We start from the raw sequence: 14,329 nt of genomic DNA, 5'->3' as shown, positions 1-14,329 counted from the left end.
CATGTCATGTGCAAAGTTGAAATTAAAGAGTTACCAAAAAAGAAAAAAAACTTAGTTACCAAAAAAGGAAAAAAACCTTTTTTTTTTTTGCAACGGACTAAAAATGAAAGTGAGACAACCAAATTGAAATAGAGGGAGCAGTACTATTCAAAATGCTCTCATCTTAATTAGGATAAGTCAGTTTTATGCAAAAGTTTGATACATTTTAATAAGTCATAAAAAGTTAATTTGCTCAATTGGTCACAAATTCTACAATGTATAAAAAAATTGCATGTATTGCTCAATAGTTTATAAATTATATGGATGGGTCAGGCTTAAAGCTATTCGTTCTACCTCTCGTGCAAATTTATCACAAGTTGTAATATGTTGACCAAATTGACATATTATTCAATAGTTCATGACTTTTTTCTCCATTTTATAAAAAGTCATTCTTGTTATTCACAAAATAACATTCAAAGCAAAATGAGAAAATCATGATGCCCAAATATCCTTGATGTGGCCTAGAGTAGTAGTTGATAGTATCTCAACAATTGAACTTCCAACTATGATACTTGATATCAGACTGTGTCTCTTCTAATACAAGGGCGAAATAAAACTCGACAAAACATCAAGTCCATAAAGGAAAGGAGGTGTAAAACCTAAGAACTACCGGTAGTTGAAATATACACGTGTGTTTAAAAGACACACTTCAGCCGAGTTCAAGTGTCTATATGGTCACTCCTAAGTTTGAGTGTTTATATTACAAAGAATGCGAAGTTTAAGGGGCTATCTTAGTATTTAGCCAAAAAAAAAAAAATAACTATAATACAAGGTCTATAAATTTAGGCTTCTTCTTAGATTTACAGAACCCTACATTTGAAGAGTGATGGAGGCTTCGAGCTAGAGTACTGGCTCGCCAGTTGTTGTCTATCTACATGGAATTGGAAATACGTTTTGTTAAAAGATGTGCGTCCACCAAACAGTATATAAGGGACACAGTTTGTTTCGGGTTCACGATGCAACGATAAGTAAATAACAAAGGATATTACCGTGGAAAACTCCTTGCTCAAGGGATTAAAAACCACAACCTACCACGTAGGATTTCAACTCCACTACACCGAGCAACTTCAGATTACAACTCTTGCAATCTAGAATAATCCCTCCATCCTTACAGTACCCCTACTACAAGGAACTCTTGAATACCTCTAGCTAAGCCAAATAAAACACCTAGACTAATTCTAGCCTAGTGTACTACTCAAATGGTAGGGCGAGGGAATTTGTGAATTCTCAAGGGTAATTTGGGGAAGAAAAAAGGATATTTTGTGATTGGAGATATAGTGAGTGTGAACGCCATTGTTAAGGTACCGGGTGTGAATAAACAGAAGTTCTATCTTTAATGAACTTTATGTTTGGGAAAATGACAAAAATGATCCTTATGTTTGGAATATGTTTTGAACAATTTTGGTCCTTTATATTTGGCAAGTTAACGCTCTGGGCCATCAAATATTTAACGAATTTTGTCAATTAGATTTAACGCGAACTTTGAGAAAAAAAAGATTTAATAAAAAACCATTAGAAAATTCCAACAAATTCTAGAAACTACAACACCAAAAAAAATATAATACTAAACACCAAAATAGACACAAAATAACAGATATTGCACCAAACTCTAAAGAAACCAAAATAGCAGAAACTCAAAAAATTGTACCTCCAAATGTGAGTTTCAACCAGTGTTTTAAAAGGCATTTTTGGGGCGAGGAGTACCAAAAACGCCTCGGGGCGTACATGCGGGGCGTAAGTACCGTGGGGTGTATGCCCCAACCTTTTGGGCGTTCGCCTAGGCGTAAGCCCTAACATTCTGGCGTTCATTTAGGGCGTAAGCCCCAAGAGCCTTTTTAAATTTGAGCAAAAATTGCTTAATAATTTTTTTTTTTTTAAAATTTAAATATCAAAAAGTTAACTCATACTATAGTAAATTCTCAAACTAAAAATCTCAAACAGTAAAAAAAAAAAAATTAATTGTTTTTCCTATTTTCATAATCTTTTCTCTTTGTTGTTTACGGAGTAACAGATACACGTTAGACCTTTGTATGCAAAGTTCCAATTATAAAAGCAAAGAGTTCTATACTTCAATTCTTACAATGCTTCCATGCTTGCATTTTCCTTTTTCATGCTTTATTTTTATCCAAACTCTTTTTAGCATTCTTCCTTTTATCTTTTTCAAAATATTTTTTAGTTTTATAATTTCTTTTAGTATCCCTCTAGTTTAGATGATGTAATTATATCAAAATGAGTATTAATTTGTTATTTAGTTTTAGATTTTAAAACAACAACTTTATATTATTGTCATTTTATCTTTGATTATTAGGATAGAGTATCATTTTTACAACTCTAGTTATTTGTTTAATCATAGTCATGTTATTGGTGTAATGAATCTTTACGTCATTCACTTTTTCAAGATGTTTTTTAATGGTTTATGCACATGTTAGCATGTTAATAATAGAAATATACATTTTTCTACTAATTCTATTATTTTTTGCCTTTTTTAAATAATTTTGATATATATTTTATTTATATGTTTATTTTATTAATTTATAAAATACTAAAAATTAAATATCCATGGGGCTTACGCCCCATGCCTTGAGGCTTATGTCCTGCTAAGGGATATGTAAAAGGGTCCGGAACAAAAATGGCTTAAAAATTTTTTTTTTTAACCAAAATACCCCAAAAAAAAAAAATGTTACCAATATACCTATACTGCGCTAAATCACTTAGCGTAACGGCAGTACTTTAGCGCAGTAAAATTTAAAGGGCGTTTTGTCTGGGCCTATAGCGCGGTAAAATCTTTTTGTATATATCGGTCCGCCATTTTCCAAAACCACCTATTTTCACTCCTTTTTACGTAGTTTAGCCGTATATTAATCATGCTTTGAGACTCGGAACTTCAATATTTTATATAGAACCCTACTTATATTTGTACAATTAATAAGATAGGCTCGATACATAAAGAATACGCAATACTTTGGATTGTCATTTTAGTGGTTGAAAAGTCTTCAAGTCCTTTTTTGTTTGAATTGTAGTCATTAGCTTTACGTTATTTATCTTTTAGGTTTTCGTCTTATTTTTAAATTAATGCTTAACTTTATTTCGAACGTGTCGTCAATTTAGGGTGTGAAACTATAAATAATAATAAAAACTAAGATAATATGTATAAATATGCAAAAATATATATATATTTACGATAAATTGTACAACATTAATGTATATACACTATCGAGGATGGGTCCCACATGTAGTATGCGGGAGACTATCCACAGGCCTAAGACTCGTAATAACAAAAGGTCTCCATCGTCCTTCCTTCCCTCTTATTCAGCAGGGCGCTCCAAGTGTCATGATCGTCTCCTTTCCCTTAGCAAGGGATTAAAATCTATTCCCATGAACCTCGAGGTAGCTGGTGCGGGAGACTCAACTCACGGGTCGCTACCTCGACGGCTGAAGGATGAACCTAAAAGTATATAATAATTAGTACCATTTCTTATTTATATTGAATACATTAACGTTATTTATTTAATCAACACCTGTGTGTCCAACGGGTGCACGGTAGGCTCACCGAGATGGGTACTAGGCTCCTCGGATGGGTGTGGTGGTGAATATGAGGTAGTCTCTGGACGAGATGCGGTCGAAGTCCAAGTAAAGATTATAAAAATTAAATAAATATTTACTTTATATTGAATAAAAGTAGTTTTAAGTAAAAAAAAAAAGCTTACATGCGCCTGGTTCTCATGAGAAGATGCCTACCTCGGCGGTCGACCAAAGTGCTCCCGAGTGGGTCGCTCTTGCGGACCGTGGGCGTCAAATCCTAAAATATCAAAATAACGAAATAATAAGTAACATACATATTTAAAATAAGTACTTTAAATAATAAAATATATATATTAAATATTGACTTATGTTGAATAAAGAAATTGTAATAAAAAGCTTACACCGTGGCTCGGTGGTCATATGGGAAGACACGCCGGGTCGACGGACCCATAAAACGCTTGAGTGGGTGGCTGCAGGGGACCCGTCGCCACTTCTAATCCTAAAATATAAAATAATAATGAGTAACATATATATATATATATATATATATATATATATATATATATATATATATATATATATATATATATTTAAATAAATAATTTAAATGAACAAATAAGCATTTTAAATACTAACCTAGATCAAAAACTCGCCGAAGTCAGAATCACGGGTCCCTCTAAATTCGGGCCCACGCCGCTCATGCCCAGCGCGTAACGCCGCCTCAATCAACGTTATCACGCTCCTCCATGTAGGCACTTATGACGACCCGGGTATCTCGGCCAAGCAAGAGCGCCGCGTAACGTAGGTGAGTCCCCGGGAGAACGGCTGGGCAGAACCGAACGGATGGACCAGGACCGTGAACGCCCTTTGGGATAGGCCTCTCCGCCTCATCTACCAGATGGTGTCCTCCACCACCAGTCCTCTGGCCGAGCGCCCACGCGGCCTCTACGCTACGGCGTCCCCGGAGCACGGCGTCCTCTGCACAAAGACGGCCACCTGCGGGAGCACCCGGTCCTCCTCTCGGCACTTTGCATAGTCGGCCTCACGAATAGGCTCCTCACGCCTAATTAGCATGATGTTTGAATATGTAGAGGAGAGTGAAAGTGACGGCCCGCATTTGTGTTCAACAAAAAAAGTTATTTTTTAAAACGTAACATTCAATGCGATTAAATAAATCTAAATACGATAAACTTACCAATGCCCGCCGCTCCGGCGAGTGTCAGTATCCTACATCCCCGGGACGCAGTCGGGTTTATCAATCGGCGTGTGATAGATGATACCCAGTAGCATGTAATGTTGTAGGGAGTCAAATGGCCGACGACTTCGGGTGTCCAACCCTCGTTCTCCCACGGTGGGGCCGAACATTATCATCATCAACGAGATCGTCCCGCGGTGGTGTCGGGCTGAGCTCATGACCCGACGAGGGGGTAGATTTGTCCAAATCCTTCAAAAACATCCAAACCCCCGACCTCGCCCTACGTGTAGCAAACCATCTAATATAGCACGTACGGCGTCCATATAAATAGCCGCATAACATATACATACAAATGACAAATCACCAAGTCGAAGACGTTTAATTAAATTATTAATGTAAATTTAAATTGTTTTACCGCATCGTCGGTGATCAAGACCGGAGATAGTGTATCACTGTGTATCCACATCCCGAAAAAACCCGCTGTCCACCTCCTCCTCGCATGTCAATGTCGAGGTGATGCCTAGGTACGGGCCGAAAAGGCAACATCCCTCCCATGCCCATAACTCCAGACTAATGATTAAACTTTTAAGTCGAAAAGTTTTGTCTACATTAAAGAAGGCATACTTAAAATATTACGGAGAACGAAAAAAATCCACACACGTACCGTGATCAATCCCAAGACGGGACATCTCAGAAGATACGCAAAAGCCCCCACTCGTAGTCTCCCAGTGTCCTTATAAAAATAACGTAAGTACAAAGGCACCGACGACTCCGGAACAAGATGCCCCCCGAATATAATAGCGAGATACAAACGGGCATGACGATGAGATGTCAAGAATCAAGACCCTCCAAAAAGTGCACTAATCCGCAAATACATCAAGCAAGGCATAGTAGGTCAACTTCCGTCGAGACCGGAGGTTGCGTAGCGAGTGTATAATGGTTTCCATCTGTCAAATAGGACCTCCTCCACATCCCGGATTGTGGCCTCGCGATCAAGATGGAAGGTATAAAACCGCTCAGGATGGATGAGATATTGACCATACACGCAACGAAACTATATCTCCAAGAACGCGAGGGTGTGGGGGGTGCTCGCGTAAAAGCAGCCCACCTTCGTTAGGTCGGAGCCTAGCAGATATCCCTACAAGACCGACCCATAAGTCCATGCGCGATTGTCAAAGACAATATCTATCGAGGGTCCGGGTGAATGAGGGCCCTCGTGAGCATCGGCCCCCGGAACATCGGGCCGGGGGAACATTCGGATCCATGAAAAAGTTCTTGGTACAAAACTAAATTAGTCATTATTTTTGAAATGAAAGATAAATTATATTAACTAATTAATAATTTGTAGGGAATATGTGAATTATGTAGTATTATATCTTGTGAATAATTAATATGGATATACGGCAAATTTAATATGTGATAGTAAGGACACATATGTGATGGCAAAGACTTTTTTGAGAATCATCTTAAGTTAATTAGTTTGAGAATCGAAATTCGGCTTTTATTTGTTTAGAACTCTATTTTGAATATGTGATATATTTTTAATTGACCAAATAGCCAACACAACTACGATAAAATTAAACTAAAAGAAGATATTCGTCGACCACATATTTTCCTACAAACTTTACATTTTTTTTAAGCTTATGTATTTATGGAAAGAAGAACTTTTAACTATTCTTTTTTTAAGATAATCTTTTTTTATTTAACATAAATATATTCACACTTTTAAAATTATATAGATAACAATTTATAATCATTTACAACTTATCTGGATGGTTGTTACCTATTGTATTATATTATGTTGTTAATTTAAATATAATGTTTGTTTTGATTGTTACTTTTTTAGATAATCTTTACATTTTTATCGTTAACTTATGTATTTATGAAAAAAAGAACTTTAACTATTCTTTTTTAGATAATCTTTTTTTATTTAACATATATATATTCACGCTTTTTAAAATTATATAGATAACAATTCATAATCATTTACAACTTATCCGGATGGTTGTTACTATTGTATTATATTATGTTGTTAATTTAAATACAATGTTTGTTTTGATTGTTACTTTTTTAGATAATTTTTATGTAACGACGAAAGGTCCTATTTTATGTAATCATTGATTTGGTCCTATACAATATGACACAATACGAAAAAATGTCAAAATAATACATAACAATCATCCAATCAAAGTGTTAACAACATAATAATTCATTACCATTCAATTTCTTTCAATTCATACACAATATTTAACAACTAATAAATTCATAATTAATATTTAACAAAATAATAATTCATTAACAATTCATAAATAATTAACAAATTATCAACTCATAAACATATAACAAATTAACAATTCATAAACATTTAATAAATTAACAATGCATAAACATTTAACAAATATTGAATTAAACCAAAAAAAAATAAAAATCGAACGAAGGCAAAAGCCACGCCGATCCAAAAAAAGAACAAAAAAAAATTGTTTTTTTTTTTAAAAACATAGCAAGGATTAAATGTTAAGCATGCTTAATATAATGTATATAACAAAATAATAACAAAAGTTCATAGTAAAAAACCTTAATCGAAGATTTTTTGTAGAGTTATTTAATCGAGTTCTACGCCGCTTTTCCCCAAAATTTGAACTTAGAATCTCTTTCGATTATACCGAGAATCTAAACTTTCCGACGAAATTTAATAGAAAGTGACGTTTTTGGAAGTGGGACCACCTCTTTCTTTTCAATCGTCAATGGCCGTTTTTTTTTTCAACCCTTGAGGGGACCAGTGGTGGAACCCGATCGTTTATGTTGATGACTATAACGCAGTATTTTACTGCGTTATATTGTAACGCAGTAAAATAATGCGCTATATTGCCAAGTTGGAAAAGTTCTTTAGCGCATTATTTTTTGCGAAAGCAACTAACGGGTTCCGTTACGGTTAGGCGTGCGGTAAAATCTGCGCTAAAGGTATATTAACATTTTTTTTTGTTGGGGTATTTTGGTTAAAAAAAATTTTTTTTGCATCATTTTTGTTGGGGACCCTATGTAAAATGTCTCGCCTTACGCCCACACCTTTTAAAACACTGGTTTCCGCTAATGTTTTTTCAATAGTTCACGTCAATTTAACAGATAAATTTATTAAATATTTGACGGAGACTTTAGGGACCAAAATTGCTTAGAGTATATTTTAGGGACTATTGTCAACATACTCCAAACATAAAGGGCCAGTTTTTATCATTTTCTCCACATCGTTTTTTTTTTTTTCCCACTAACGTAAATCGAGTCAAATCATTCTCATAAGTTCTTATTACACAAGGTATTCATTTCCCAGTGCCATTGAAATCAGAATACTAGAATGTTCGTAATTGGCTTTTGTGCCAAGCAAGAAATTGCACGATGAGGAAAGAATTTGTAACTTATGAAGGGTAATTTGGGGAAGAAAAAAGGATACTTTCTTATTGGGGAATTGGTTTTGGGTGAGATGGAATGAGGCGGAGTTAATTTTGTTGGTTTGATATTGACTTGACACAATATTACGACATGGAATTTATTTTTTGTTTGATTTTTAAATGGACAGCTTTAAAAAGTAAAAAAAATAAAAATAAAAATTGTGTTCTTAAACTAAAGATATGTAAAATGTATCAAAATACTTTTTAATCTTATTGTGTTTAAACATGTCATGTGCAAAGTTGGAATTAAAGAGTTATCGAAAAAGAAAAACGACGGTTTTTTTTTTGCAACGGACTAAAAATGAAAGTAAGAAAATCAAATTGAAATAGAGGGAGCAGTACTATTCAAAATGCTCTCATCTTAATTAGGATAAGTCAGATTTACTTATGATTAATAAGTCATAAAAAGATAATTTGCTCAATTGGCCACAAATTTTACAATGTAAATAAAAATTGCATGTATTGCTCAATATTTTATAAATTATGATGGATGGGTCAGGCTTAAAACTATTCGTTCTACCTATCGTGTAAATTTATCACAAGTTGTAATAATATATTAACTATATTGTTCAATAGTTCATGACTTTTTTCTCCACTTTATAAAAAGTCATTCTTATTATTCATAAAATAACATTCAAAGCAAAATGAGAAAATCATGATGCCCAAATATCCTTGATGTGGTCTAGAGGAGTAGTTGATAGTATCTCACTCAACAATTGAACTTCCAACTATAATACCTGATATCAGAGTATGTGTCTCTCCTAATACAAGGGCTAAATAAAACTCGATAAAACATCAAGTCCATAAAGGAAAGGAGGTGTAAAACCTACTGGTGTTTAAAAGACACAACTTCCGCCTAGTTCAAGTGTCTATATGGTCACTCTCAAGTTTGAGTATCTATGTTATAAAGCATGCGAAGTTTAAGGGGCTATCTTAGTATTTATCCAAAAAATAAAAAAATAAAAAACTATAATACAAGTTCTATAAATTTGGGCTTCTTCTTAGATTTATAGAACCCTAAATCTGAAGAGTGATGGAGGCTTCGAGCGAGAGTACTGGCTCGCCAGTTGTTGTCTATCTACACGGTATTGGAAATAGGTTTGACTATATTGGTATTGCATCGAGGTGCCGTTGTTGACAAATGTTGATGATGGTAATATTTTAAGGGAAAAAGAAAAGTTTTATCCCGTTGCGAAGCTAAGTTGGGATAGTGGTGAGTCAGGAAGATGAACCGTTATTGGTGACGACATTTACTGGGGTGGTGGTGTGTACAAGAATGCTCTAAGGAAGTGTACCTTTGTAAAGATTTGATTAAACATAACATGCATGCCGCTAACCCCAGTGTTTGGCATATCGTATCTTATTCCATGAACATTCCCCTGTAGGTCACCCGTCGTTGGTGCTGTTGGTAGAAAAAAGGTATGTGTTGTGGGTGGCACTGAGCACTGCAAAATAGACGAGTATATTAGTTCTGTTGATCGCCGGAGGAATTGTGGTGAAATTTATGACATGGACCGCGATAAATGGACGTACCTAGCTGCCGATTCTATTGGTTCACCTTTTACTTGTACTTGTATGCATATGATCTTAAGGCTAGCTAAAAGATGGTTTCAATCACAAAGTCTTAAAGAGGAATTCCCCAAAATTGATCCCGTCCCCATAGCTCATTTCTACCCCGTTTTGATTGGTCTCCCCCAAGATGGAAAATTCGTGGTGGTGTTTCTTCTTCGAGCTCCCGGAGAATTAATAATGGCCTCCCTCAAGGTGGTGAGTGAACGAATAGCTTTTCATGCGGCGGTGAAGTCAGTTCGGTATTTATCCTTAGATGATCAACATTGTGTGCCCTACGATGGGAAGGATGGAGATTCAATGGCATCTTGTTCCAAGTGTTGTGTTAGTATTGTTTGGCCCTTTAATTAGTTAATGAATTCAATTAGTTTTATGAGCATATTAATGTTGTGCTTTAGTTGTACTCAAAGTGCTACATTGTGATGGACAGAAAAAAAAATACCAGACTCTGTTTTATATTGACTTAATCTATGCCCTTCTAATGTAAAGGTAACTTGAAAATTTTAAGGTTGTTCTTTGCCGCTCCCGGTGTCTTTGATATGAAGGGAAATACTCGTCTTTTAAAAAAAATAACTAGGGCTCATTAAGAGCAATGACATGTTCACATACTACACTATGAGTCGTTTCATTCCTAGCATGGTGTTGTTAAAGGTTGACCTCATGTTCTCTATTCTTCTCATGGCAACCATGGGTTAGACTCTGTCTTTTTCTATTTCTATATTACAATTCTATAATTTTGTGAGTCAGTATATGTAATAGGAGATGATGTTTGTGATGAGCTTTGGACAGAGGATGGAGTATTATGTTCATTTGGCATGTTGTTGCAGCCTTGCCAACTGGGGACTGAGCTGCAGACACACCATATGGATGTACAACTTTCAAGACTTACCAAGAGAAACAAGAGGACAACTGAAAGTTGACAAAATGCAAATACCTTCTTTTAGGAATTCCATAGTTAAAAACTCTTTCTGCATGTATAGATCAATGTATAGGAATTTCCTTTTTGATGTGTGAACAACTCAGTTAGAATGGGAGGTCCATATATAATAGCTAGATCTTTTTGAAGCGTACATGAAATCCTACAAAGCTGGAATGTTTTCCATCCAAAGAGGTGCAGGGCGACCTCAAATCCCCGAATGCTTTGTAACTTTTTGAGGGAGATGAATAAAATGGAAGCCGATTATGGTTTATTAAAAAAAAAAAAAAAATTGGCATGTTGTTGCAGAAACACTTTATAAGTAGTACAATGAGTGGAACTTGAATCTGCATTCAACGTAGAACTAGGAGACACAAATGGCATGTTAAATTCATCAAAAATTACATGCCTTGATATGTACACTTTCCTAGATTGAGGATGATAAAATCTATAGCCTTTATGAAGAAGACTGTAATCAATGAATATACATGGAAAAGCTTTTGGCTGCAACTTGTCAATTATGTTGGAATTGTGTGACTATCTTATCTAAAAGGTTAAAATTTTCGATCACACAATTCAATATGGTACATATAGAGATTCAGGTTCAAGTCTCATTGTCACTCATTATGAGAAAGCATTTTACTTGTTGTTTTCTCGAGTCTCTCGTATGGATCATTCTATGGTATGAATAATAAAGATCTTGACAAGCTTCAGGGGCACAACAGAAATTTCACATAACTAAATGCTTGATATCAGCTTTCCTCTTTGTTGTTTCCTTGAGTCTTTCGAATGGTTGCAACCCTTTTACAGAAGACCGATCTCTATGCAATTGCTTCGTGTTCTTGTCAAGGTAATGGAGGAGGAAAACCATTCCTATCTACGTAGCAAATATAGAAATCGGGCCAAAAAATCAAAACAACAAAGGTGTAGTAAAATAAAGCGCTCTTAGTCCTAACGACCAAAAATCACCTACCGTAATCACTGCCAATTCAACATAACTAATCGATATATCAGTATCAGTCGTGCTAATCAGGTAATTCGCGTGAATGAAGCACCTCGAGATTGAACAAAGCACGAAAACGCCATCATGAATATCTACCTCAGATAAATACTCCCTCCATTCTAATTTATGTGACACTCTTTCCTTTTTAGTCAGTACAAAAAATAATGACACATTTCTAAATTTAGTAAGCAACAATTTGACTTTAAACTTTCCATTTTGTGTACCCTTAATGAACTAATTTATAACCACACAAATATCTATAGCTTATTTCAGACCATAAATTTCAAAAGTCTTCTTTTCATTCTTAAACTTCGTGCCCAATCAAACACCTTTACATAAATTGGGACGAAGGGTGTATAATTGCTTACATTACTTCAGATAACCATAGAATATAATCCATATTTCGTACACTTATATACGTGGCTCATTCTATGATATGAACAGTCTATATCTTGACAAGCTTCACGGGCATATCTCTCACACTACACAGAAATTTCACATAACTAAACGCTCGATATCAGCTTTCCTACTCGAGTCTCTCGTATGGCTGCTTTCCTTTTACAGAAGACCGATGTCTATGCAATTGTTTCGTGTTCTTGTCAAGGTAATGGAGTAGGAATACCATTCCAATCGACGTAGCAAACATAGGAATCGGGCCAAAAAACCACAACAACAAAGGCGTAGCAAAATAAAGTGCTCTAAGTCCTAGCGACCAAAAATCACCTCCCTTAATAACAGCCAATTCAACATAGCTAATCGGTATATCAGTATCAGGCGTGCTAATTAGGTAATTCGCGTGAATGAAGCACCTCGAAGATTGAACAAAGCACGAAAACGCCAGCATGAAGCAAAGTAGCAGGCTAATGAATTTGATGGACATAGTTTCTAATCTTGTGTCGCCATATATTAATTCACTGCTAAAAACATTCTTGTTGGCCATCCAAGCTCCAATGAGAAAACTCAAACTTAGTGAAACAGATGCCAAGAATGTTGCTCCAGAGAGACTAGATCCTAGAACAGTTAGAGCTGTATCAATATTCTTTTTATCATCCTGCAAACATTCCTCATAAAGTTTAATTAAATGTTAATTCAAAACACGTTCGAGTTAAACATTGAACATATTGATAGTTACTGTGGACAGTGATGAAACCAGAAATTCTAATTAGGAAATTTAGAAAAAAATGCAAAAAAATGTTATAGCAAGAAGTTGCCCTTGTGTTGAGGGCATTCAACAATTCATATATATGAAACATAAGTTATTTTTCCTACTTGCAATATGTGATTTATGAACTAATGGGATTCGACTGAAATCCCCTCCCTTTCATTTAGCTTCGCCATTTACCGTGGAGGCTAAAACTCAAAAATTTACGGTTAGGAATGAAAGAATTAGCTCAACTCATTTTGACATGCCCAATTCAGTTTATCTAAAAGTTGGGTTGGTATGTAACTCAAATTGACCTGGAGAAACCTTGTCAAAATATTTTAAAAAGATATTTTTCCTTATTTTGATATGTTATATATAGTCATAATAAAAGGAAAAATGTTTATTAGGCAGTTAAAGAAATTAGAAGAAACCAAACAAAGAAATTGTAACTTAGTAAATGTTAGGCAAGTTGGACTATGACCAATTGTTTAGCTAGCCTCTTTTGGCTCTGCCCATTTCAGCCAAGTTGCCTTGGGTGGATTAACAATCCGCCCATTTACTAACTTAGTCTATTTTAATCCGTCCAAATTTAGCATATACCCACCAATTTAATACCCTTACTTTTCGAAGAACAAGGCACTAGTAGCGTAATCATAAAAAGTTTTAACATATGACAACAAATTAAGAAACAAAAGCTAATATAAAGATCTTATTGATAATAGTCAGTAAGCTTTCAAATTAAACAAGCAGAGCACATCGGTGTTAATACAAACATATAGTGAAAAGAGAGAGTCAAAGAGCTAAAATTGAAACATGTTATTTCAAGACATTTTTGTGACATAAAATTAATTAAGAGAATATATTGATAGTTATACAACTTACCAACATAATTTTTTCAACCCAAGCTCTTTTGTCATTGTTTTCAAACCCCATGACAGTAGTATGTGGAACTTTAAGGTATCTATAGAGCAAATAGAGATGATAACCAATCATAATAATTAGACCACTTGGTACCAAGAACAAATCAAGGTACTCTTTTTTGAAAGCCATCATAGTTTTGTTCTCTTCTTCGTGAAAAGGAATTGTGAAGGAAAAAAGGTTGGATGATGTCGTTCATTATAATTTTTTGTGCAAAATTGTTGCTTGGAACTTATTAATTGGCATCTTTTGTTTGTAAATTTAAGCAATCTCTTAACTTAGATGTGTTGGAAAAGCAACTCGCAAATGTGAAATCCAAGAATCAACTCATGGATCATAGCTGGACTTATGATCAATTCATATATGTCCTAGTAAATACTCTTTCAACAATGGTTTTAATTATGACTTATATATACCGACGGTTGTATAAAACTTAATTATTTTAGGATCGTTTGGTTGGTGAACAAATTCTCCCAGGATAAATAATGATAGAATTAATATTATTTGGTGGACATATTTTTATCTGTAGATTTTTGGTTTATTAGACTAATAATGAGATATATAGTGCGTAATATAAAAC

At 34.7% G+C, this 14,329-nt stretch overlaps 1 protein-coding gene across 1 annotated transcript; it reads right to left on the bottom strand.

Moving 5' to 3' along the window:
• Positions 1-11,483: 11,483 nt before the first annotated feature.
• On the bottom strand, positions 11,484-13,936 carry LOC132036659 (uncharacterized). The gene is made up of 2 exons (XM_059427041.1): positions 13,714-13,936; positions 11,484-12,738 (listed from the first exon to the last, which is right to left on the bottom strand). The coding sequence occupies exons 1-2, from the start codon at positions 13,882-13,884 to the stop codon at positions 12,214-12,216; spliced, it is 696 nt and encodes a 231-aa protein (XP_059283024.1). The 5' UTR covers positions 13,885-13,936; the 3' UTR covers positions 11,484-12,213.
• Between the last annotated feature and the right edge of the window lie 393 nt (positions 13,937-14,329).

This window comes from Lycium ferocissimum, chromosome 11, assembly GCF_029784015.1.
Source record: "Lycium ferocissimum isolate CSIRO_LF1 chromosome 11, AGI_CSIRO_Lferr_CH_V1, whole genome shotgun sequence".
Lineage (NCBI taxonomy): Eukaryota > Viridiplantae > Streptophyta > Magnoliopsida > Solanales > Solanaceae > Lycium > Lycium ferocissimum.
This window is presented reverse-complemented; position numbering and strand designations above follow the sequence as displayed.

Excerpts from the sequence above, each read along its gene's own strand:
- LOC132036659 (XM_059427041.1), bottom strand. The coding sequence starts at position 13,884 with ATGATGGCTTTCAAAAAAGAGTACCTTGATTTGTTCTTGGTACCAAGT. Across the intron at positions 12,739-13,713 it reads GGGTTGAAAAAATTATGTTG|GATGATAAAAAGAATATTGA; the intron begins GTAAGTTGTATA and ends GAATGTTTGCAG.